We start from the raw sequence: 24,373 nt of genomic DNA, 5'->3' as shown, positions 1-24,373 counted from the left end.
GTGAAATAAAGTGAAAAGCAAAGACTGCTTAAAGTTCAATGAACAAAGAAATTCTTCCTGCCACCAGATGGCAGTAGAGTATCATTGACTTGACATGTATAATGAGAGGTGTGAATGGCATACATTACATTACATTTCAGGCTGGAGCCACCACAACTACAAACATTTCATTTGTACTCAAATAATATGTTGTACTGTAGAGTATATACTGTAAACAGTTGGTCCATGTACTTAAAATGATGGTAGTAGATATGAGAATAAACACTGTTTTTTTGTTTTTATCAAGATGCTGGAATAAAAATATGATTTGAAATTTCTGTTTGTTTTATAGTTACAACACCAAAATGAAATTTTATTATTTGATTTTAAAGGGTAGAATATCTACCAGAAATATCTGGTAAAGCCAAAGCAAATACATTTAAATTGATTTATTTGCATGTCATGTCCAATTCAGAGGCTTGCCATATTACAGGTATACAGTATGTACTGTATGTATAGCATATAACATGAATAGAAATAAATTCTCCTTAAAAAAGTACAAAACAGATACAGTATGCGTATGGTGTGGAATGTAGTTTCAGGTTGTAAACTGTAAAAGGACCACAGACCTTGTGATGGTGAACAAAGAGCTCTAGTACATCCAGAACAGTGAGGGACACCTCAGTGGACAAGTTCGCCTCAATATCTGTAGGACTTAATGTATCCCCATCCTGAATATTTCCATCTGGAAACAGAGTCAAATATTAATAACTCAATCCATCACATGAACTCTTTAGCCTGATTTAGAATGAATGTGTGTGTTTTACCTGTGTCTATCATCTGCAGCAGCTTGGGGTTGGTGAGAGCGTTCTTGCCCCTGATGATGGGCATAGTTTGGGAGCGAGCATGTCTATGACCTTCACCTCCAGATGATGCCATCCTAGTGGTAACAGCAGTGATCAGCGGCTAGTATCAATCACAGTACTCACACGTTTTTTTTTAAATACTTGTTTAAATTAACCTGCAGCAAATATACTACTAAATGCCTGGATTTATATGTGGAAACTAATTTTGTATATTCGCATAGGCAGGTAAATATATAAGGCATCCATGTCCCAAGGATTTGCTGTTATTGGAAGCCTATGAACACATGAGAGTACAGAGACAACGACTGGCATAATCACACAAAACACTGCAGGTATGAGGAGGGACATGCTGAGAACACAGTTACAGTATATAACATGAAAACACGCAGTGATCACATCAATGATGGATATACACAGGACAAGTATGTATTTATCTAAAAGTGTTAACATTGCTCATTTAGGTTAAACTTGTACTTCAGTAATCTGGAGTTTCTTGCAATAAATAAAAGCTTTACATTTTGAATCTTTAGCTGTAAGGATGATTTCAGTAACCAGAGACTCAGTATCTTTAAACAGCTTAACTCTGTCATCATGGCTGAGGTGAGGTCAGTTTTCCTGGAGGAGGGTGATTACCATTGTGGGAAGAGGCTTGAGGGTTGAGTGGAGTGGGAGGGGTGGTTAGAGCCCTTCAGGGTGCCATTGGCCTGCGTAGCCTGGGCCAGCTTTAGTGCCGCTGCTAGCTTCCTGTTCACGAGCCAATCACATCAAAGCTAACATTAGTTAGTTTAGTTAAGACCATCATTGTTTTAGTGTTATTGTGTCCAACATCATTAGTCAGTTATATTCACTGTGTGTGGCATGGCAGCATTTGCTTGAGCATGCCTGCAGTCAATAAAACTTAGCCACTTAAACACTTAAGTGTAAATGTAAACACTTTGCAATGCAGCAATTCTTTTCGCACTTTTGTTACCTTGTTACATGTTTATAGCAACTAGGCCACATTGTATTCCAGCAAGGCTGAATGAAATGCTGAAAGTAAACAGGAAAAGTCCAATTTGACCTTGGTGTGATGCGTGTGGATGGGGTCAGAAAGAAGGATCAAACAGCTCATATAGAAAGGCAATATGAGCTGACACGCAAACGCACAGCCAGATGGAAAGGTTAGTGGTATAGCAGAGTCGATGGTTTTAGTTTTCCATTAGTATAATACTGTGTAAAAGTTATATCAACTCTTGTTAGAGTGTTATTGATGAGTAGAGGCTTGAGGTCAGCATTAATGTATAACACTGGACAGCATGGAGATTTAGATGTATAGATGTGATGACACCAAATGCCAGTTAAGCTGCAGCACAAATCAGCTTAGTAACTGGATCTCGACAAACAGATGTTTAAATATGTCATCTTTTGATGCCTAAATGAAGCTAGATCAGAAACTACTGCCATAAAACAAATGGCGCCTTTGCCAGGCAAAGAAAGAAGACAACTATTGTATAAGCCAATCAACACAACTGCCTCAAAGCCCGATTAAAGAAAGTGAGACAAGCCAAGCAGCAGGTGGAGTGCAGCCAGGCAGGCTGAGGCAGGATATGGAAACAGAGGGCTACAAGGTCGACATGCAACATCAATGAGGCAAACGTGGTAAAGGATGTCAAGAGCAAACAAAACTACTATACAGTATCAGCATAAATGTTTATTTATCTTGTATGTCAATACAGAAAGGGTTACTTGATGCAACAGGACATCAATAAATGTGCAGTCACACTAACAATCCATTATCAGCAGCATGCACAGAGGGGGAGGGTACAGTATGAGGCATGCAATGCAGCGGAGACTACAACAGCAAGGTCGAACATGGAGAAAATATTACAGTTTAGTGTTATTTGTCTGTTACTTCTACTGTATATTGTGCATGTGCATGTAGATGTGCCTATAGGTGTGTGTATGTGATCTTGAGTGTTAAATACGGCAAAAGTTAAGGAAATGAGGCTCCCTGATCTAACAGAAACAGGATATGTCAGAGGAATGTCTGGGATTAAACTGTAGTATCACCACCTAACTTAATGACTGATTTGTTGTCTGATAGGTTGTCTGACTAGTCTCCCTAGCTTGTAATTCATCGCCCCTGAACTTCAATGGGTGCCCACACTGATTCAGCCAGGCATCAAAGAGCTAACAGAGAGAGAGACTGAGACAGACACAGGCGTAAGACTGTGAATCCCCCATGGCCTGGTATTACAGACGAATGTTAAGTAGCTAGCAGCTCCAGACAGGCTCAGCTATGTCTGAGAGTGCAAGCTAGGCTTCCAGCTATCTTTATTCTGTTAATGCTTCCACGCACAGTAAAGCAGTGTGTTCTCCCAGCCTTTTGTTGGCTTACATCTCAGCATCTTATTGCTGAAAGGAAAAAGAGGGCTAATTTAATTAGCTGGGAGGAACCAGTAGATGGATGAGTCTAACAGTGCCAATGGCTCAGCTCCAGTAAGAGCACAGGCGTGCGCACACATACACACACGATAGCAACCCCCATCCTGTGCTTGCCAACTACTACAGTACAATATCCAGCAGTGCTTTGCTCTCAACAGCAAGATCCAGGAGTTTCACCTCCCCCCTCTCTCCTTTTCTTCCCTCCTTTACCTCTTCCCCTCTTGAAGCTCATCCCTGGGTGTGCACACGCATACAGAACACATATTAGTATTTCTGCCTGACTGTGTCTCATTCATTTGTTTGTGTGTGTTTGCACATGTGTGTGTGGCTTCATTTGCACATGTGTGCATTCATGTGTGCGCATGATTATATGAATTATGTATCAGTGGGTGGGGGTGTTACAACCTTTTGCTGTAGCATGTATGTCGAGTTAATAAGCTGTTTCCATATATTCAGCGTTATTATAAGTGCATTTAAACGAGACCTGGTCCACCTCTGTGTCGGAGAAGGCGATGTACAGCGCACACTTACCTGGCTATGTGGCGTTTTCCCAGAAACCTGAAGTGCTGAAGACACAGCCTGAAGAAAAATAAAATGCAAAAAATGCTTGTGTTTCTGTGTGTTTTGTGAGTTAGGAACACAGGATAAATGGAGCACATGTGATAGAACTGAGTTGTAACAGTACACTTTAGATGCTGACACAAACAGGAAACAGAAAGTTAATTTACTGCACTGTTCAGTGGAGAGGGAGCTCTCATTGGAATTGCAGTCTGTTTTTCTTCTCTCTCGCTCTCTCTCGCTCTCTCTCTCTCTCACTGTGTCATTACTTTCATCTGTTCCCTTTTGGCTGCAGTCCCCTTTTTTCTCTTCTCAAGCGTCTGTCCCCAACTCAGCCTGTCTCAGTGTTTTTTTTTTCGTCTGTGTTCGCAGTATCACTAGTCAGCCTAAAAGGAGCTGTGGTAACACTCTGCGAGGAAGAAAGAAGAGCACTTACTCCAGGATGTTAAAGAAGTCTGAGATCTCCTGATGAATGGCCCGGTGCCAGTAGGACACCAGCACATCTGGAAACAAGCAACAGAAGAAAATATGTTACATCGTAGAAGATTTCTAGAGTGGCAGCCAATTGGCATTGCAGCTTTTATACTAACTATTGGAATGACCGAAAAAGACAAACAGTTACCAATAATTAGTGTTTTAACCTGTGTAAAGGACACATGGACAAGAGTCACTTTATTAGTACAATTCAGTCAATATCTACAATATAATAAGTATTATTTTTTAAGTTCTTGACCTCTGTTGATCCACTGTAAGTGGGAAACTCAAACAAGTAGTAGAACAAATCTTAAAAAAAACAACTCTTGGACAAGGGTCTGGACTGGATTGTGTAAATCCTGTGTATGAATGTTTGTAAAAATGTAATTTCTTACCCTCAGATATGGTTTTCATGATGTGCAAGAAGCACATGAGGAGGCTTCGGGTTTCTGCCTGGTCCAGCTTGTCACAACGAGAACCGTAGCCTATCAGGGACTGGGGCCGAGCAAACTGAGGACAAACATCCAAAACATATACAGTTTGTATCAGGATGGAAGCAGCCATTGAGGAAACTGAGGTCATGTCCTCTGTATTTTTTATGTGAATTTGTGGGTTTTAGCAAGTTGGTTAACAATTAAAAACGTACAAATAATGGGTATTTTATGAGCGGATGCAATACTTTTGTAGACTAAATCTATTTGAATTTCACTACTTTTAGGCCAACAAATAAATGGTTCAATAAACGTTTCAGCCATTCCCCACCAGATTTTTATTCCAGGCCAGTCTGGAGAAGGTCTGGAAACAGCATTAGACATTCATGTTGGGAAATATTTACAGAAAATATAACTGAACAGTTAACAGAATAAATAAAATGAAATCAATAAAAAATTACTTCTTTTTGTTGTCTGGTCAAAATTATCTACGGGTGATGGTGGCAGCTGTCCTCTTGATATTTTCTTTTTATCAAATATTTTTGGCTGTTTTTTTTAGCCTTTATTACACAGTACACAATAGAAAGGTGACAGGAAATGAGGAGAGAGGTCCCTAGCCCCACCCAAACAGGTAACATTGTGATAACAAGATCAGCATCTTAGATTTGTAGCCCACCAGGATGAATACTGCTCTTCTAGAAACCCATATGTAGTGTAGTAAGTATCAATGACTCAACAATGAAAAAGACTGGCTATGTACATTACAGCCTATATGAAATGTACACAGCCAATGTGTCTAAATGATTTAACTTCTTTTGACAGATCTGTTTGCTGCTCCTCTGCTACAACCAGAAATAAAGAACCATATGAGACATGTCATAATAACATGCAACCCCTTTCTTTTCTCACCTTCTCACATCCGTCCATCTTTTCACTGTTTCTGTCACTGTTGCTAGGGTTGGAGTCCACGCTGATCAGAGAACCCCGAGAGTCAGTCTGGTTACCCGTAGCAACTGCTAAGGATGAGAAGGCTGGTGGAGGATGGGGGGGGAGGGGTGTCAGCATCAATGCCCTCATTCACACCTTTATGCATAGAAATAGACAGACAGCTACACACACGCTACTACCTGTGATGGAGTTGAGTACTTCTTTGGAAAAGGAAGCATCCACAGAGTTGCCATGGCGAGTGACGGGAATCACTGCTCCAGCAATTCCTCCTCCTACACTAAGGTCATCTCGAGAGCCCTGGTAGTGGAGCAGATGAGAGAGAATGGTATTTACAGGTTTTTTTTTGTTCAAACCGAGTCTCATTATTTTAAAGTTCAGCCAATCAGTTCTTTTAGTTATGACAACATGTTACTTGCGAGACAGTTTTACAAGCATTCATTAGACAAAGCAACACAAGCCTCTTAATAAAGGCATACATTTATTTAAAATGATCTAAACAATCTTACACTAAATGTTAACAGTAACTGTATTAATGAGTACATGCAGTTTTGTTAATGGTGTGGAAATCAAATAGAAGGGGACGAAAACGTACAGCGTCTAGCAAGACTGTATAATTTGGGTGATATTTGTACAGTCAGTGCAAACCTATACCAACTATGAAGGAGAGACTCTGCTGCAAAGAACGGAACAAAACTGTGGCCAGCTGATGAAGTTACATAGAACAGAATTTTAAGTACAGTAAATGGTCTAATTAAGTAATGTTTATTTTGTTGGCTCATGCTGGTTAAAGTTGTGTTGAGCACAGTTTCCATCTCTAAATTCATTGCAATGCAGTATTATAGGTAAGTAACATGTTAACATAACCAACAACAATACTAGCCAATGAATAACCAAGACTGGAAAGAAAAGTAATTTTTTCATTGCACATTTAAGACATTACACAGCTGATCAGTCAATTATTCCATCTTTCAGTTTGACTCTTACTTGGTCGCTAGAGGTGAAGTAGATGGGGAAGAGGTCCCTGAGGAAGAATCGAGGCATGTTGTCCAGGATCAGGCCATACAGAGGCAGGTAGAGAGAAGCAATTTTTGCCTGCTTCTCCTGAAAAGACAGTCAATTAAAGGGGGCGTCATGTACAGTAAGTCTCATAAAAAGATTTGTGTGTATTTTGTAGTAAGTGACATTATTTTGTAATACCCCCAACAAATTAACATAATCTTTAATCTAGAGAGCTAGTAATTATATATTTAACGAGTAAGTCTCCATGTAGATGTTTTTCTCAAACGAAGTGTTGATTAATTTTGTATTTAAGATGCTTTATTTGGCTGTTCACATCTCTATGATCTTTTAGGAGTCGATAATAGATAAATAGCACTGCAATTACATAATATTTCATATATCCTGACAAGAAAATGTTGTGGTCTTTAACCAAACCAGATTTTTTCTCTACTGGCTTCTATTTAGTCTCAGCACACATTTGGTTTTGACTCAGACTCGATTAGAGCCAGTCTCGGCCCTGACTACAGCTCTGTTGTTGTGTTGTGGTTGGCTGTATTTGGTACTGTTTAGCAGAGAGCAGATTACTGACTCAATGTGATCTGGACACTTCCCAGCATTCATCAAGAGATCTTCTCTGCCGCCCGCAGCTGCTATGAACAATCACATGTCAGTCTGTATATGTTTGTGTGAGTCATGTTGGAAGAATTTCTACTGTGAGCTGTGAGATGATTCATTGTTCATGTTCTTTAGTTTCTCTCCCATGTAAACATGCGTTTTGTCTACCTTGGTGGCATAACGTGCATCCAGAGAGTGTTTGGCCATTAGAGTCTTTAGGGTGGCCAAAGCTAGGTGTCTCAGGTCCTGTTCATCCTGGAGCGCCAGACCCAGTTCCCGTAGTAACAGGCCGGTCAGGAAGTGCTTCCTGCAGAACTCTCCTGTCAGGTTGTACTCAGGCACTGACACTGAGTAAAAAAGAACAAAAGCAATCCACATTTAAAATGGAAATTAACTGAACAGCATGTGATTCAAATAATTCTCATGCCAATATTTGCTTTCCATCAGGGAGTTAATTAATCCATTTCTAAATAAAAATGTGGTTACAGAGAGCAAATAATGTGACAGGCCAATTTGCCATGAATTTCATTATCATCATACCACTGTAGCACACACTGTAGCAACACTATACACATACAACATTACAAAGGAATGAATGCACATATTTACCATGAGTGCTTTGTGGCTCTGGGGATGCATGGTCTGATATGAACAAATAAAGTGAGAAGAAATGACAGAAGAAGAAAGAGAGAGAGACAGAGTGTTAATAGACAAATGAGAGTGAGTGACGACTCGATGTATGATTGAGTTAACACATCAACACTACATGAGTGTCACTCCACTACGGTTATTCAGCCGATCTTTACTCAAAAGCATGGTCTTTCAATTTGAGATCATGATATATTGATTTCACGTTCAGATTTTGTAATGCTTTCCCTCAAAACCCTGCCCTTGCACTCAAATAGCCCCTGCTTGCACTTAGATTTGCTTTGCATCTGCTCAAACTGTATGCTTACACTCAGATGTATTGTTGCTTACACAATTTTCCTGCTCTTCTCCCTTCTCCTTGAAGTCAGGCTGCTTCTGTGCACTCGTGAAACGTCTGCTCTCAGATTTCTGCTCTGCTCTCTGATTTTTTTTTTTGCAACAACCCTGTCAAAATTCCCCAAACAATAGAAGACCAGTTTTATTGTTGACCGATGAAACGATCGCTGCCTCCTTGCAGGCGGATTCGCTTTACCTCTTAGAGCGTCCCATACGGGCAGTTACTCTTTAACCTGGTTCATCCACTCCCACCCTCCAGAGCTTTATTAAATGCGTTTCTCTTACTTTTAAAGGACAGTTTATATATGTATATATACAGTATACATATATCAGTGTAGCTATTATAATAAAAAGTACGGGTGCTGGTATATATATTAACTGTCCTTTTATTCCAAAAGTCGTAAAGAAAGCAAGGGAAGTACATTTAACAAAGCCCTGGAGAGTGAGAGTGGATGAGCCTGGTTGAAGAAGTAAAGCGAACGCGCCGGCAAGGAGGCAGGGATTATTTCATTGGTCAACACTACACCTGGTATTCTTTTGGTTGGGGAATATTGACAGGGTTGTTACATAAAAAAATCCAAGAGCAGAGCAGAAACCTGAGAGCAGACATTTCACAAGCCGAAGCTGGAGCAGGAAATCTGTGCAAGCATCAATACATCTGAGTGTAAGCATACAGTTTGAGCAGATGTAAAGCAAATCTAAGCGCAAGCAGGGGCTATTTGAGTGTGAGGGCAGGGTTTGAGGGAAAGCATTACTAAATCTGAATGTGAAATCAATAAATCATGCTCTCAAATTGAAAGAACACGCTCTTGAATAAAGGCTAGGTAAAAGGCCCCATAGACTGGGCACTTACCTGTGATGCGAGCGGACGGCAAGGGCAGGCTGAGAGGAATGTAGTGTTCATGGTTACACACCTCTCTCAAGAACTCAAATTTCAGCTCACACAAGACCTATCAGACACAAGAAATATTAGTTGAATGATGTTTCAATTAATTATATACTGTATATTTTCACTAAACAACACTGTTTCCCTGAAATCAATTCCAATCAAGTTTTTACCTTGCTGTCAGTAGCAGTGATCATGTTAATGTAGTTGCTGATCAGTTTGAAGGTGAAGCCTCTGTCCATCAAGGTAAAGCAACGCTGCAGACACACACACACACACACATACAAAATTAGGTATTGAGAAAGCAAGAGACAGATCATTTAACACCGATGGAGGAATCAATAGATAAACTAGTATATGGAAAGAAGCATTATCTTTATATGTTGGCATTGATCCATCTCGGAGCAATATAAGCTATATGTACAGTAGCCTTCACAGTTTAAAACCACCCACAGAGACAATGAACTCGCTTTTTACAGATGTTTCATTTAACTTTAAATGTATATCCATTCTCTCATACAGAAATAAAGAAACAAATCATCAACATTCTACCCGAACCTTTACAAAAGCCGCCACAGCTAAGTTGGCACTGCGTGTCTCTTCTCCCAGTTCTTTGTTTTTCCAGAAGATGTGTTCAGACACCGTTTCCACCAGAGTCTCCACACGGCTCAGGTAGGATGAGGGGAAACGCTGGGGCCTGGGAAGCTGCAGTAAACAAACACAGAATTAGCAAAAGAAAATCATACACTATGCCCAGAGTCATATTATACATATGCAAAGGATCTATAGTGACCCATTTATGTTTCCAAGTATAGCAGGTAGCAGAGTATGCCACCTTACCTTTACTTTGTCGCAGTTGACCAAATGTTGGGCCATGGACTTGACAATCAGTTCAAAGAAGAACCAAGAGAACTGAAAGAGATAGGGTTCAAAGAAAGGTCATTCTCGCTCCAATATTTTCTGTCTAATTTGATCCAGCATGAGAACAGACAAGGCACATGTGATTTTGTCTGAGAATTCTGCACTAAATCCATTTCCTTTGGGAACTGAGAGGCATGAACAACAATTATGCATTTCAATTTGGGCAAAAATCACGTAAATGTACAGAAGAGAAGGTATGAGACTAACCTTCAGGACATTCCTGACTGCTGCCTGCTCATTGCTCTTCAGGTCAAAGGTCATCCCCTTAGCCAACTCCTCATGGACTGTCCTAAAGCCGTGGTCCTCTGACTTGAACACATACTACACACGCACATAAAAGGAAAAAGATGTCAGTGGTATACAGTAGATAATACACACAATGAAATCTCAAATACTATAAATGCATATGAACAAATACACTACATTTATACAGCAACATGAAATAAGACAAATCAAATGTTTACCATATTGCTAACTGGATTTAAAAAAAACAAAAGAAAACATCAGTGTGGTTTGATTACAGCTGCCCACTACTCAATTCGTGCTACAGTAAACCCCCCGCCCCCCCCCCACCCCTTTCCACTGAACACGCATACGGGCACATGCACACACACAAACACACACACACAGAGCAGTTCAAATTGGGCACCACTAGCCCTGAACACCATGCCAATCTGTTACCATGGCAACGCTACTTCCATTAGCTCTGCCGGTCCTCTCCTCTTACCTCCCACCATCCGTCTCTGCCATAACCTCTTCAAGCTCTGCAGTTTTCCTTCATTGTGGCCAACATCAAACAGGTCTTGTGGTTTCTCCTGCTCTCTTCTCTAATTCTCTCACTGATTTTCTCCCCCCTAAACAAACACGCCTTGTGTTTCTGATTGAGCAGGCTGAATGTCCTAGTTTGCCTCCTACTCAATCACCCTCTCTTCTTCTACTTCTTCTCTTCCCTCCCTTCTTCTCTGTGTGTGTGTTTGCACAGTGTTCTGGGCACACGGCCCTAGCCACACTCCTGCTGGCCCCAAACACACACACACACACACACACACAAATATACTCGCATACAAACACATAAAGCCCCCTTTCTGTTTTTTTTCCACAAATTAAATTGTCTGTGAAGTCATTCCACTGCTTCATGGAAAACAACAGCCTTCATAATAATTATATGATCTTACTAAGCACACATACAAACCATCTCATACTGTATGTTATCGTACCTTGATATAGGAATGCAGGTAGTGATCCAGGTTTTCTTCATGGCACTTTGCAACAATGTGGACCAGCACTCTGCAAATACAGAACAACAGCAACAAAGAGTTAATTTAAGAGTTAATTCTCAGTTGTTTCTGGCAGATAATGGTTTAATAAAACAATTTTTTAAAAAGTCAGAAATAAACAATTAAAAAAGGGGAGAGGGTGATTTAAACTGTATTTCTAAACACTAGGTGCATTCCTCACTGTGTGCTTCATCACGTCCACTCAACCATAAAACCTTGACGTCAACATAACTAATATGAAGCCTGTAGTGCCACTATTTACCTGGTGGTGGCAGTCGTGACCTCATCGTTGTCATTCTGAGTGAGAACCTTGAACAGCTGGTTGAAGAGCACTGGCAGGAATCGGATGATCACTGGGATTCTCTCCATACTGAGAAGACCCTGGAGGAGGGTGGAAAAGAGATGTAAGAGCAGGGGGTGGACAAGATGGAAAATGAGAGGGAGTAAATGAGACACATAAACCACGTTTTTTTTTTTTTTTTACCAGGTTTTACATAGTGCTGCACTGATTAGACATGTAGCAGTTTGTAGTTTTCAAGTCTCTGATTTTTGTCTCAGTGACAATATATTAAATTTGGGTGGATATAGTGCCTTTTATCTGACCTTCAGGCAGTTGAGGAAGTTGGAGGTAGGAGGTAGCGAGAGGTCCAGCTCTCTCTTCTGGCACTGCTGGAAGAATCGGTTCAGGTGGGGGTCCTGGCACAGAGAGGACATAGATATTAGATGTGAGAAGCTGGAATAATACTTAGTGGATTTTTAAGTTATTCCAAAAATGAAAACTTCTCCATTTCACCACTTTGTCAGTCAAAATTTTAGTCAGTGGTTCAGTCTCAATCTTTGCTCAAACAACTGTTGAATTTTTTTTTTTTGTAGATTCACAAAGTATATATTTAACCATCAAGCTTATTGTAACAAGTGTTTTAGGGTTTGTAGTACGCACTGTTATTTTAGTGGAAAAGGTAAGTTTTTACAGCAGAAAGACCAAGATAAAATATCGACATTCTCTGACATTTAAAAACCCATCTTGAGACCAATATATTTTCCTGTGTTATTATGACTACATGGCTGGTCTTTTATTGTCTTTATTTATCATTGGTTTTACTTAACTGTAAAAGCAGTTTTTGTTTTTAAGTGTCCTATATAAATATATTGATTTGACTTGACCTTTGTATGGTGCTGCAACTGATACTGAAACACACAGTAGGCTGATCCAACTAACCAGCAAATCAAGAGATTGCTGTGCACCTCTCCAAACATCCTCTACCGGAAAACTGCACATAGACTCAGTGCATTTCTTTGTTTGGTGTGCCACTCTACATAAGAAGTTTCTATCTAGACAATCTAGACCCAGGTTAATTGTGCATTTTGTGCACATTGCATTTGCTTGGCTACGAAATATAAACAAAATTTAGGTACATCTATAATGGTCAATGTACGTCTACTTTAGAGTTTTGCACAGATATGCCACATGAATTTTAATTTTGTTAGAGAAAGCTCACAACAGCTCAGATAACGTATGGCCAGCATTTTCATTTTGGGATGAAGTGTTTATTTAAAGCTAACCTTAACAGAGCATGTCATCATTCTGGCTCATTTTCCAAGGATTCAGTGGCTGAAACAATATGTAGAAAGCCACCCATCCTTCCATTTTCTATATCACTTATCCTGGTCGGGGTCATTTAAGGCTAACCTATCCCATACAGTATCTTGGACACATCCCCAGTCCATCACAGGGTCGGTAAACCAGTAAAAACAAAAAACAGAAAGCGAAGGGAAAGCCAGATGTTCTTACCTGAGTGTATACTGTGGAGACGACATTGGTGGACACTTTGAAGATGGCTTTTGCCCCATCGACCCATTTCACATCTGCTCCATTCTATAAAATAGAGGGGAGACATCAACACCAGACAGCACAATAAGAAAGCCACCAGCCAATGTTCCATGTCCCATCTCTTCTAGCAGTCCATTTATCACAGGAAGTAATTCTTATTACTCATCTTCTCTCACAAAATGAATGCTTTTATTATTCATCAGTATTTCTAATATTCATACACCCTCCCACCTTGGTGTTGCTGGCTTCCTTGATGGCCAGGTATCCAGGCGGCAGGTTACAGGAGACAGAGATGTTGAACTCTTGAGATGACAGACGACCTTCTTTGAGGAGTGGCAGCCAAGAGTACCCAACTAAAGAACGATGCAGACACATACAAAACTAAGGATACTGAATAGTGGAAAAGACATATCATAACATAACCTTCTACATAATAAATGTTACACTAAATTATAGCTCCAGATCTACCACCAGCTCACCTGGGGTCTCCAGGGCTTCTTTCCTCTTAGCATTTGTCTTAGCATTGATGTCACAGGTGACATGGTAAAAGGAGAAAAGAAGATGGTGCTTTTCATGAAGTTGAGTAGGAAGCTCAATCTTCACCTGTGGACAAAGCGGCATGTAATAGGTTATATTACACAAATTAGCTGAAAACATGTTCTTGCTAAAGGCTGCTGAAGCTAAAGTCAATCAACAGTCATTTTCTCAAGTCAAGTCTATTGTCCTCACCTCATCATAGAAGTCGGGGTTCTGAGAGTGATGCAGGACTGTTGAACAGGCTGTTGAGGTGAAGACTGGGCCTCCTGGCTTGCCATAGATGCACTAGAAAAATAACAATAGAAGAGAGAATAGAAAATTAGCAAAATAAAAAATCATGTTCAGCCATTTCCCCATGACACAAAGGGCTAAACTAGAGAACACTAAATCATATAAAAACCAATAAATGTCACATCAGCATGTTTTTGGATAGCATGCTACCTTTAAAGGTTTGGCAACTTCTTCGTCTGAGCTGCGAAACTCCACATAGACTGCAAGGTTACGAGCCTGCGAACAAGAGCACCATTGTAACATTAATAATTGCCCACATAGCAAAAACAGTGAGCAATAAAATATATGAAGTATGCAAAAAACAAGAGTTATGTTGCAACCTTGTTACAACATTAGCTCATGCTCCTCTTAAATGATGCTTTCTTAGTAAAACTACTGTTCTATACCTTAGCGAAGCTCTTCTGACTGTCATATTTGAGGTGTTTAGGGTAGACGTAGATGTGGTTTCTGTAGACACGGTGCGGCTGGGTGAACTTTGTGGTGTCCTGAACAAACTCCTCCACCTCCACCGTAGGCTGGTATTTGCTCAGCTCCTCAAAGGGCTTCACCGGTACATAAGAGGATGTCACACAGTCTAAAAGCACAGAGAAGAAAGGGTTTCAAACACATGAGAAATACAGGTAAAAGGGGAGAATGAGGCACAAACACAGACAGAGAGAAAGAGATCGTACTAGGATGCTCCAGTGGAATAGGGTCGACTGAGATGTCCAGAGTCCCAGGAATAGTCTGCAGTTTGCTGGTCTTCTCAGCCCTGCATAAAAAAAAGTTACAATAAAATGTTTTAAGAACTTTTTATCCTGTCTCGGAGAAGTCTACTGACCTACTTTACTGATAAAGCCTTCACAACGTCTTACCTTCTGTACTCAGTCACCAGCTTAATCAGGTCATCTGTGGAAATCTTGTTGCTCTCCTGTTTGAAGAGGGGTGAGAAACGAGACTCTCGGTCCAGTGACCCATGGTTGTCCTTAAACACTGACCTATGATAGATAGAAAGAGACATGAGCTACTGGTGTTGGTTATGCATTAAGTCCAATGAGGATAACAGCATCAAGAGAAAGATGTAGAAACCGGAGCTTCTCATCAGTGGCACTGACCTGACGGACCAGGCAAACGGCATCCGGTACTTTCCCAGTTTACTACAGAACTGTTTGTTGGATTTCAACATCTTCTGAACAGTCTGTACAAAACAGAAACAGAGCATAGAAGGAAATGTTAGAATAGAGCCACATTGATATTCTTAAATTAAATGGGATGTGATCAACCTTAAATTCTAGATGACCTAGACAGTGACAGACTAAATCAGAGTTTGTTTAATACAGTAACTCTGGCAGCAGGTTGGATGTCTGGTGATTCACTTAGCCATTTAAACAAGGACGACATGGAGCATAGCCAGTAGGGAAACCAGGAAATGTCTTGGATAGGATCTAGGAAAAACCTAATTTCCAAACTCTCTGACCCAACTGGCATTCAGTGATGAAGATAAACCCTGGCCTTACAGGAAAACCATTTTGTCAATGTCATGCATTAAACTGTTAGAATAGATTTAAGTATTTCCCTTACAGTAAAACACCAAACAGTATGTCTCATGAGCCATTATTTCCAGCTTGTTACAAGAAATAAGGCAATATACAGTAAAAGACTTAGCTCTGTTATTGGTTAATGACAAAAAAAAAATCAAGACATTGAATCATACTAAGCAGTGTAAATGTTGATGCTAAACTGACAGTGAGAATGACAAAGCGATGAAAAAATGACTCTCTGACCTTGCTGGAGTCTGTGTTTTTGATATAAGGTTCAGTCCCAAAAGCAATGTTTCCCATCAGCACCTTTTCCACTCTGGCCACCATCACTATGTCTGTGTGGGGGTTGGTCACTGAGAAAATGGCCTGCATGGATAGCGTTGGAAAGTCATATTAAGAGTTATTTTTGATTTGATCCAACACTGTGTTCAAATATCACAAAATAATTGCACATCAAGGAAACATACTGTAGGAGTCTTGTACCTGTTTGGGAAAGCATAACCAGTGGTCCAGGTCCAGGCTGAGGTAACAGTCTCCCGGCTTCTTCTCTGCAGGAGAGCACAGGCCATTCTCCTGACCTCCAACCCCCGTCCCTGGACCACCTGTCCCGTTACCGCAGCCTCCGAGCATCTGATGCACTGCCTCATGGTTGAGGTCTACATGGAAGTCTGCGGATACCTTTCTCCCCTCTCGAACATCCAGCAGAGCCAACGAGACGAAGAATGGCTCAATCTGGTGGAACATATTAAACTCAGTCATTCTTTGTACATTTACAGTAACTCAAGAAGCAGTTCCTCAAACAATCACTCAGCAAAAAAGCTTATTTGACATGCTTTCAGAACACTGAATTAGTTCCTTTCTCTACTGCCTTTGATGTGTACCTACTGTAGAAGGGATATTTTTATATCTCACAGGGAAGTGACACTAAGAAATACCACACTGGATGTGTACAGAAAAAAACATTTAGCAGCTAGAGATGTGTGTTGCAGATATGAGAGTCATCACCACTTATTTCCCAGATGTATTAATGCAAAAGTTAACATTGAAGCATGTTTGAATAACTGTCTTAAAGTGTAAAAGGTATATGTTTTTTCAGGGTGTTTCTAATCCTCACATTTGTGACCGGTCCAGTTTCAGTCTCGTTGACGCAGCCCTGCAGCATGAGGTTAAGGGAGCGGCAGGTTATCATAACCCTTTTGCCTAGCTTCTCCTCAAATGGACGCACTGGTGTGTTTTCAGTTGACAAATGTTCCGTCCGTGGGCTCCTCAGAACCTGTGGTTGGTGAAACGCAGTTTGTTACTCAGAGGCATTGTTTACTTTATTTTATTTTAGGGAGGCGGGGTTATTGAGAAGAATCTATTTTACTGATGAGATCTGGTTAAAACTACAGCCTCATGACAAACACAAACTGAAGACTGCAAGTAGAACCATGCATGAAGTCAAAACATTATTCAAGTCATATAAAAGATAAAACAAAGCAGAAAATCAATGCACTTATACAGACAAGTGTAGAGCTACACCCTTTATACTTACAGGAGTGTCAGGGTCGAGTGAGAACAGATTTAACCTCTCTTCTCTCCTGGCAGAGCGAATTCCCTCATCTGTCTCAGAGATAAACTGTAGAACGACACAAAAGATGGAAAGAAAAATAGCCTATTATAAATTATGATATCAGCAAAAACAGTAAGAACAATTTCCAGTTTTGTTTTTTTTAGAAGAGAGAATTTGAATAGAGACATGTTTGAGTTTTCAAATCAGTATATATAAGTCTTAAACTGATGACTTGGACTTTACTGTGGAGTTCTTTTGAAAACAAAGATAATTCAATTAAACGTTCTGTGTTTTTTTGCAAAAATGCATTGTGCATATTTTTGAGGCCTAACAAACACTCTGATGCATTTCCTTCTTCATAAAACATTTATAAAGCCGTTTTAGGGAATATTTTGTGTATTTTGCACTATTTACAGCCATATTTGCATCCAGCAGTCTTCTTCTTCCTCTATTTTCGTTGGCATATTACTATTTCACATTTTTTTGGCACATTACTGCCATCAACTTTTGATCACTGGAGGCGTGAAACCATTGTCAGGAATGTGCATACTGTACCTGTGCATCCTCATGCATGTACCAGTAAAGTGAACAAAATTGGGACGTGCTAATCAAAACATTGCTCCATAGTGACACCAGTGGCCAAAACCTCCACAGCATGCCTTTAAGTAGACACTGACAGTTGTGCTGCGCATGCATGTACAGTTAATTATGAAAATGCTAACGGCAGGGAGCGGCAGGAGTTATATCATTGTTTGAAAAAGAAGAACTACAAGTGTTGCAAACCTTTGCTAACTCCGGATTGATGCCTTTCTCTGTTGTATCTTCATTCTCCTGCAAACAGCAGTCACTCAACGACAGGTCAAACACATCTGGAGGGGGAACAAGCACAATCAGGACTCCAGAGACTGACATCTGTGTATGAGTGATGACTGCCAATACTGAGTGGATGGGAAAGTTTATCTATACAGTCAATTTCCCCATAAGTTAAAGATCATATAACATTTTCTAAAATAGGTTCAGCAGTACACTAAACACACACTAACTGGAGTCAGTGGACATATATCCATAGCAGAATAAAGTATGACTCCATCTGTGGTATTTATGGATAATAAGGCAGGCAAGCATCTGCAGAAATAAAACCTTCATGTGCCTGGAGCAATTCTTCCCAAAGGCCACGCTGAACAAAATGGCTCATTAATGGAAGGTCACCATGCACTCGCAGTCTGATTTAGAGGCATGCTAACAGACCACAGAGCCGTGACAGCTGAGGCTATTACATCATTCCATCACATTTCACTGGGGCCAATTCTCAGAGCTCCGTCAGTGTGTGTTATGTTCCAGGCTCTCACAGACTATTATGGATTTTACTTCCATGTAAAGTTTTTTGTTAATAACAAGGTATGATGTACTAAACCAAGGTGGAGTCCCTGGTTGGTGTCAGGTCACATTTCCTGATGGTTATGTTATGGATCGAGCCCAACCCAGTAGAAATTCCCCATGGCAAGATGGCAGTAATTATCTTATTAAAGTAGTTAAAGTCAGAAAGAGAAGAAATGGTTACAATTTTGCTGAAACTAAGCATGAAATCATTTCTCTTTTAAGAACATGATTTATCCATGTTTTGGAATTATGCTAAAATGTTCTTTGCCTCTTTTAAAACTTCCCTTTCTTTTCTTTATTACCATTTATGTATCCATCCACTTTGCTCTTGCCAGCTATTTTTCAGTTTCTTATTTTTATATCCATCAGAAACAGAAACATTCTCACCCTGGCGATGGTCGGTGAGGTCCAGACTCTTGCGGTCCTGAGCGGGCCCGTCATGGGGACTGATCTGTAAGATGCGGTTTAGCGTGCTGATCCACTCCTCCATGTCCTGCTCACTCTCCGCGGCCAGCACGAAGTACGTAACCTCGTTCATCTTCAGCTCAAAAGCATGCTTCCTTAGACGGTTATTCTTTAGGGGGATGAATGGATGGTTGGATGAAATTATGGTTTCGGGATGTTTATTGGATCAATTAAGCTCCTCTCAAAAACAGGAAAAACACACTTTATACATTTTATTTTATATAATCCTAACAACAATATTATGGTTTGGAACTTATTACAAAATGGCTGTTGGTACTTGTAAACAGGAAGTTGTATCGAAGTTTGGTATAATGTCACTTCTTCTAAATTTAACTTTTGTTTGTTTGTTTGTTTTTAAATGTGACCTCCATGTTTGGAGGACTTTTACCATGTATGTTCCCTGCTGTTCCTTTGAGAGGAGCCTAACTTGATCCCATTTACATCAGCAATTAAATTAAGCCAGACAATTGTATCTTCAAACTTCTTATATGGACATAAACTGCATGAATGACAGAGTAAGAATGACATCCATAAGTTTGTCACTGGGTAACTTACATCAGCTCAAACCCAAACCACCCCTTAACAGCAGCCCAACAATATCGTGACCTGGGCATGTAGTGTCATCATGCAGTACAATTATATACTACAGTGTCTCCCCGTACAAGATCAGAAATATTCAGTTACATTGCAATTTTTCTTCATTTTACTTTGTCCTGCTACTGAAATTCGTCTATAAAGAGAGTCTGCTAACATGGCTAACTTGGACCTTTGCATCTGTCTCCTAATATAAACATAAAGTCTATATATGGTTAAAATACAGTTTATATTTAATTTTTTTACACCAGGTAGGCTGTGGCAAAAAGAAGTTTTATGCATTTGTATTATGTGGTTGTTTGCTCATATGAGTGCTTTAAAACCTACCTGCACCACACCAGTACATGAGTCAAGGAAAATGCACCCTTTGGGTTCCTTGGATATCTTTTCATCTTTGTAGAAGTTCATGATGTAGGAGTTGTCTGTCAGTTGGGTTAGCTGAAAGTATCTCCTCTTGAATGACTGTGCAGACAGGAATAAAGTCCAGAAAGGTTCAAATAAAGTTCAAATAGTCTGGCTTAGAGACAAAGTCATAGACGACTAATTATTTTATAAAAAGTAATTTTTATAAAAACATAAAAAGTGATCTTCAAATATATTTTCCAGTAATGTAATAGGAGAAACTAAGATCATTCTGGGCAAAATATGTTATCAACAGGAGTTGAATTTCAAGTCAAACTAAGTTTACAAGGTCAGAGAGCAAGGTAAAACATTTCAGGTGAGAACAGGGGAAGATCTCATGATAATGGTGGAGAGGCAAGACAGAAAAAGTGTGTGTGTGTGTGTGTGTGTGTGTGTGCATGAAAAGGAAGAGCATCAGACATTTCCTCACCCGCACAGTGATACTATTGTTGACGGTGCTGTTAAAGTTCCCTTTGTATAGCCAGCCTGACCGAAACACACCGATCCCTCCCCCTCCTCCTCCTCCTCCACCGCCTCCCCCACCTCCTTTGGATGAGGACAGGGAGGTGGTATCCTGTAAAAACATAAATACGGTAAGTTACAGATACATTAGCTTGCCATTTAGCCCTCTGACACAGAGAAGCAGATGATCAATAGAGAAAAGGAGATTTTCTAGACTCGCTCTATCCAACAATGACTGTTTGTCAGTTAAATTATGTTCATAAACAATGTCCCACTGACCTGTAATGAGCTAACTGCTCTTTCAGAGTATATTTTAACAGCTTTAAGGCTACCATAAACCAATTTAAACATGAGACCCAGGATGTATCCAGTATGTAATGCATTCTCTAAAAAGCATTTGTCAGAAGATGGTCATCACTGACCTCATCCTTGTCCATGTCCTCATAGTCAATCTCAAAAGAATGGGATGGCAGCTTCTCTGCTTTGTATAGTTTCCTGTAAAGAAATGGGGAAAGGAGAGAAAGATACTGAGAAAAACGTGGAACTCTTCAAATGAAATATACTTATGGAAAGAGAAAATGATTTCAGGAATTTAATTAATCTACTCTATTTGAGTGTTGCAAGTGACTGTGGGTGGCTGACTCTGCCTCATCATTCTCTGTCAAGAGTCAACAATAGGTGGCCCTCGCTCAGTCCTGCTCCACTGATTTCACAGTCCGACCCATCTTTGTGTGTGAGCCATTGGATAAAATGCCTTTATGTGTGTGCTGTGAGGTGCAGACAACTAGGCTGCAGTCTGTGCAGGATAACACTGGAACCACCCATTGCTAAAAGTCACACAGTCGTAAAAGCTGTCTGAAATAATCTCTTAAGGGGACTATGTTTAGAAGATTTCAAGTGATTGTGGGCTGGCCACTGACCCAGGAATGCTTATATTGGCCTGCACAGATGAAGATCACTCCACTCAAATCATAGCGGTACCAACAAGAAGCTGCAGATTCCCATTGTACTATGGTTTCCCTGGTCTAATTCACTTGAACATGTTCTACAGATCTGTGAGCATATAGTTAATGTGTGGTTAGCTTGTTAGCTTAATAAACAAGTGATGTAATGCTGAAAATGTCAGAGGATAAATTAACTTTATGGAGTAATATCTTGGCATAATTGTGCTCCAACTTCTGTTTAAGTTCCATCTTACTTTAAAGCACATCCTGGATGTCAGTTCATAGGTCATGTGAACTGACTGAAAGAATACAGTGGCAACCCATGGGACAGAAGAAGGACATTCCTGTGGTTGAGAGCAGTAACAGCAGGGCTGTGCTGGGTCAGTCTCACTGGGACTGACAAAACCCTGGTTGACTGACAGCCCGATGACTGAATGACTGACTGTCTGGATCATTATCTGACTAAATGATTGACATTTAAAAAGGGGATTGAGGGAGTTCTGAAAGTTGACATTTGTTGGAGTGGAATGTCCTCCTTCTTGTCTTTCACTCAACACCAGTAACCATCTTGTTGCTGTTAATGACCTCCCACATCAGTGTAACAAATTGTGGTTATGCTTGATGTTAGCTGCTACTTCTGGGTCTGGTTGTTTATGAGGAAGAAATCCAGCGTGTCTTTAATCAAGTCAGAAAGTCAAACAATTCTGAATCCACGTTTTTAAAAAATTTCCATATCATCATACATTGAAAAATAACGTAGAGAATAAAACATCTCCACATGGATAAAACCATGCTCTAAGGCAGTTAAAGGAAACACCTATAAGAGCCTAGGGCTGGCTTTTGCTTGAAAATTTGCAATACCGATACTAAGTTTTTGGTACCCATATCAAAAAGGAACTTTTTCAATAGCTTACTGTTAGAAATATAAACATATTTTTCTACAAAACACTATTTCTGTGGGGTAAAAGAAGCCAAAAACTGTTTAAAATAGAAAAACTGACAAAACTGAAATCACAAACTAGTGAACTTGAAGCCAACTTTTGGTTTTTGACAGCTTTAGATAACTTATGACACATTTCAGCTGGTTCAGGTTAGATCCTATTCAACATCAGAAACTGTACACAGGGTGATTGTCAAAAGTGTATTACCTGGGCAGCAGGCGGTAGTCTCCAGCGTAGTCATCATACTTGAACTCCACCACATTTAGTTCAGAGTTGTAATACTTGCAGGCCTGGAGGAGCGGGAGGAGTTTAAGATGAATATGATCAAATATTAAGTTTCTAAAATGATGTCCTCTGTGGGAAACCTTGACCTGAAGTAGTTGAAATATTTACAGTCACTGAAGAAAGCTATATTACAGTAGAAACAGGGAGTGTCAGACATCAGATCTCCTGAGGCCTAGTTACTAATCTGCTGGCTGGGATTCATCATTAGATTATTTAAATTATGAAAGGAACTGAATTAACACTCTGTCCCTGAGGAATCTGCAAAAAAAGATATCTTTACATCTTTATAGATGGATTTCAATCCATGAGATTTGTCTGTCTTATGTGTTGAAATAGTACTCTTATAGGACAAGAACTGTAAGTTTTAACTGTCTCTCCCTCTCTCTCTCTTACACACACACACACACACACACACACACACACACACACACACACACACACACAGAAGATATAAACTCAGCAAGGCAGTTTCACATCCTCTCCTCTGTCTGCTTGTTGAATGGCGTGTCGCAATTCTGTTTCATCCATTTGTTTGGAGAGATCTTCATCTTTTGTTAACAAAGTCACAAAGTATAAACAGACCAAACACATTATCAGCTACAATATCAACCTGAGACAGGCCAGCGCACACACACACATACACAGAGTCAGACATACACACTAGTCTCCAGTGAGCTGTGACAGTACTGTCTGGGGAGTTTCCGTCTACACGGATATTATTTCTTCACTGAGCCTTCAAGATTATGGCTGGTCGATCTGAAATGAGCCCTGATAGAGCTAGCCTACACACAAACACACATTTAGATATGCACACACATCTGGTTTATTTTAGAGGTATGACGGAGGCATGGTGAAACTACTCCACCGGTATCAGGATGTCCTATATTAATAACTGCCTAAACTGACAAACCTAACCACCACCACGACCACCACCAACTGAAATCTTTTTCACTCCAAATCTCACTCTTAAGTCATGTGCACACTCTCATACGTGGGCATGCACACACACAAACACAGTACACCTCACCTGTCTGACCAGCAGACATTCAGCCTGTAGCTCTGCCCCCTCAGGAACAGTTGACTTGAGAGTCCGTCTCTCCTGAGGCACCGTGGACACCTGCAGGGATAAAAGGGATAGAGGAGAAGAGTTAATATGACAGTGAAAACACACACAAAGCTTTTTACATGTTTTATAGCAGAGATAGGCCACCTAATCTGAAACAAAGAGCATCCACATAAAAAAAATAATGCATGAAATAAAACAATAACCTTCTGATCACAAGAGGATGTGTCAGGAACTGGGTGGCTCAATAACACTGCTTAACAATATGGGAGATATCCTGATTACTGATAGGATAGGTATAGGAAATCAACACTACCTAAACAACCATGTTACATAGTAAGTGCAATATTGTACTCCAAGGAGTCCTGATATTGAGAATTTCAAGAGACAACTTCAAACTCACTTGTACTTGTTAGGCTTCAACTGTGCATAAATAACCAGCTTAAGTCTTTGTAGGTCTGTGTTGTCTCTATGTGCTTTGTATGACCATGTTCTTATTATTATGATTATCTTCACTCTGTTTTTATTCTTACTTTTCTCTTTGCTTCTATTGTATTTTCATCTCCGTTATTTTGTTTTGCTTTGTATGCTAGAACGCACTTTGGATCAACTGTGTTGTGTGTAAAGTGCTATACAAATAAAGTTGAGTTAATATATATAAAGAAAGAGATGTGGCTCTACCTCATCCACTTTTCAGTTGTTTTAATGTATCATATATTAGCTTCTAGCAGATATATATGTGTA

The 24,373-nt window shown here is 40.0% G+C and overlaps 1 protein-coding gene across 7 annotated transcripts in view; it reads right to left on the bottom strand.

The window, feature by feature from the left end:
• The window catches only part of dock10 (dedicator of cytokinesis 10), a 68,563-nt gene that overhangs the window by 8,045 nt on the left and 36,145 nt on the right, over window positions 1–24,373 (bottom strand). For 6 of the 7 annotated variants that reach the window (XM_067594736.1, XM_067594735.1, XM_067594734.1 and 3 more), the window contains 39 exons: window positions 23,594–23,683; window positions 22,489–22,571; window positions 20,819–20,891; window positions 20,365–20,508; window positions 19,860–19,994; window positions 18,861–19,047; window positions 17,877–17,962; window positions 17,076–17,159; window positions 16,656–16,814; window positions 16,025–16,273; window positions 15,785–15,907; window positions 15,116–15,198; window positions 14,876–14,998; window positions 14,693–14,772; window positions 14,408–14,595; window positions 14,172–14,237; window positions 13,923–14,015; window positions 13,673–13,796; window positions 13,425–13,546; window positions 13,155–13,238; window positions 11,966–12,058; window positions 11,625–11,743; window positions 11,303–11,372; window positions 10,293–10,406; window positions 10,005–10,076; window positions 9,723–9,869; window positions 9,338–9,421; window positions 9,132–9,228; window positions 7,904–7,936; window positions 7,463–7,641; window positions 6,665–6,781; window positions 5,860–5,977; window positions 5,642–5,763; window positions 4,697–4,811; window positions 4,264–4,330; window positions 3,801–3,848; window positions 1,479–1,589; window positions 807–919; window positions 609–724 (listed from right to left, as the gene is read on the bottom strand). In XM_067594736.1, the coding sequence (XP_067450837.1) occupies window positions 609–724; window positions 807–919; window positions 1,479–1,589; window positions 3,801–3,848; window positions 4,264–4,330; window positions 4,697–4,811; window positions 5,642–5,763; window positions 5,860–5,977; window positions 6,665–6,781; window positions 7,463–7,641; window positions 7,904–7,936; window positions 9,132–9,228; window positions 9,338–9,421; window positions 9,723–9,869; window positions 10,005–10,076; window positions 10,293–10,406; window positions 11,303–11,372; window positions 11,625–11,743; window positions 11,966–12,058; window positions 13,155–13,238; window positions 13,425–13,546; window positions 13,673–13,796; window positions 13,923–14,015; window positions 14,172–14,237; window positions 14,408–14,595; window positions 14,693–14,772; window positions 14,876–14,998; window positions 15,116–15,198; window positions 15,785–15,907; window positions 16,025–16,273; window positions 16,656–16,814; window positions 17,076–17,159; window positions 17,877–17,962; window positions 18,861–19,047; window positions 19,860–19,994; window positions 20,365–20,508; window positions 20,819–20,891; window positions 22,489–22,571; window positions 23,594–23,683 (4,311 nt within the window). The remainder of the gene's footprint in view (window positions 1–608; window positions 725–806; window positions 920–1,478; window positions 1,590–3,800; window positions 3,849–4,263; window positions 4,331–4,696; window positions 4,812–5,641; window positions 5,764–5,859; window positions 5,978–6,664; window positions 6,782–7,462; window positions 7,642–7,903; window positions 7,937–9,131; window positions 9,229–9,337; window positions 9,422–9,722; window positions 9,870–10,004; window positions 10,077–10,292; window positions 10,407–11,302; window positions 11,373–11,624; window positions 11,744–11,965; window positions 12,059–13,154; window positions 13,239–13,424; window positions 13,547–13,672; window positions 13,797–13,922; window positions 14,016–14,171; window positions 14,238–14,407; window positions 14,596–14,692; window positions 14,773–14,875; window positions 14,999–15,115; window positions 15,199–15,784; window positions 15,908–16,024; window positions 16,274–16,655; window positions 16,815–17,075; window positions 17,160–17,876; window positions 17,963–18,860; window positions 19,048–19,859; window positions 19,995–20,364; window positions 20,509–20,818; window positions 20,892–22,488; window positions 22,572–23,593; window positions 23,684–24,373) is intronic. The other variant, XM_067594740.1, reaches the window with a different exon arrangement.

This window comes from Thunnus thynnus, chromosome 7 (genome assembly GCF_963924715.1).
Source record: "Thunnus thynnus chromosome 7, fThuThy2.1, whole genome shotgun sequence".
Lineage (NCBI taxonomy): Eukaryota > Metazoa > Chordata > Actinopteri > Scombriformes > Scombridae > Thunnus > Thunnus thynnus.
Note: the sequence above shows the minus strand (reverse complement) of the source record. Positions and strands in the feature narration are given on the sequence as shown.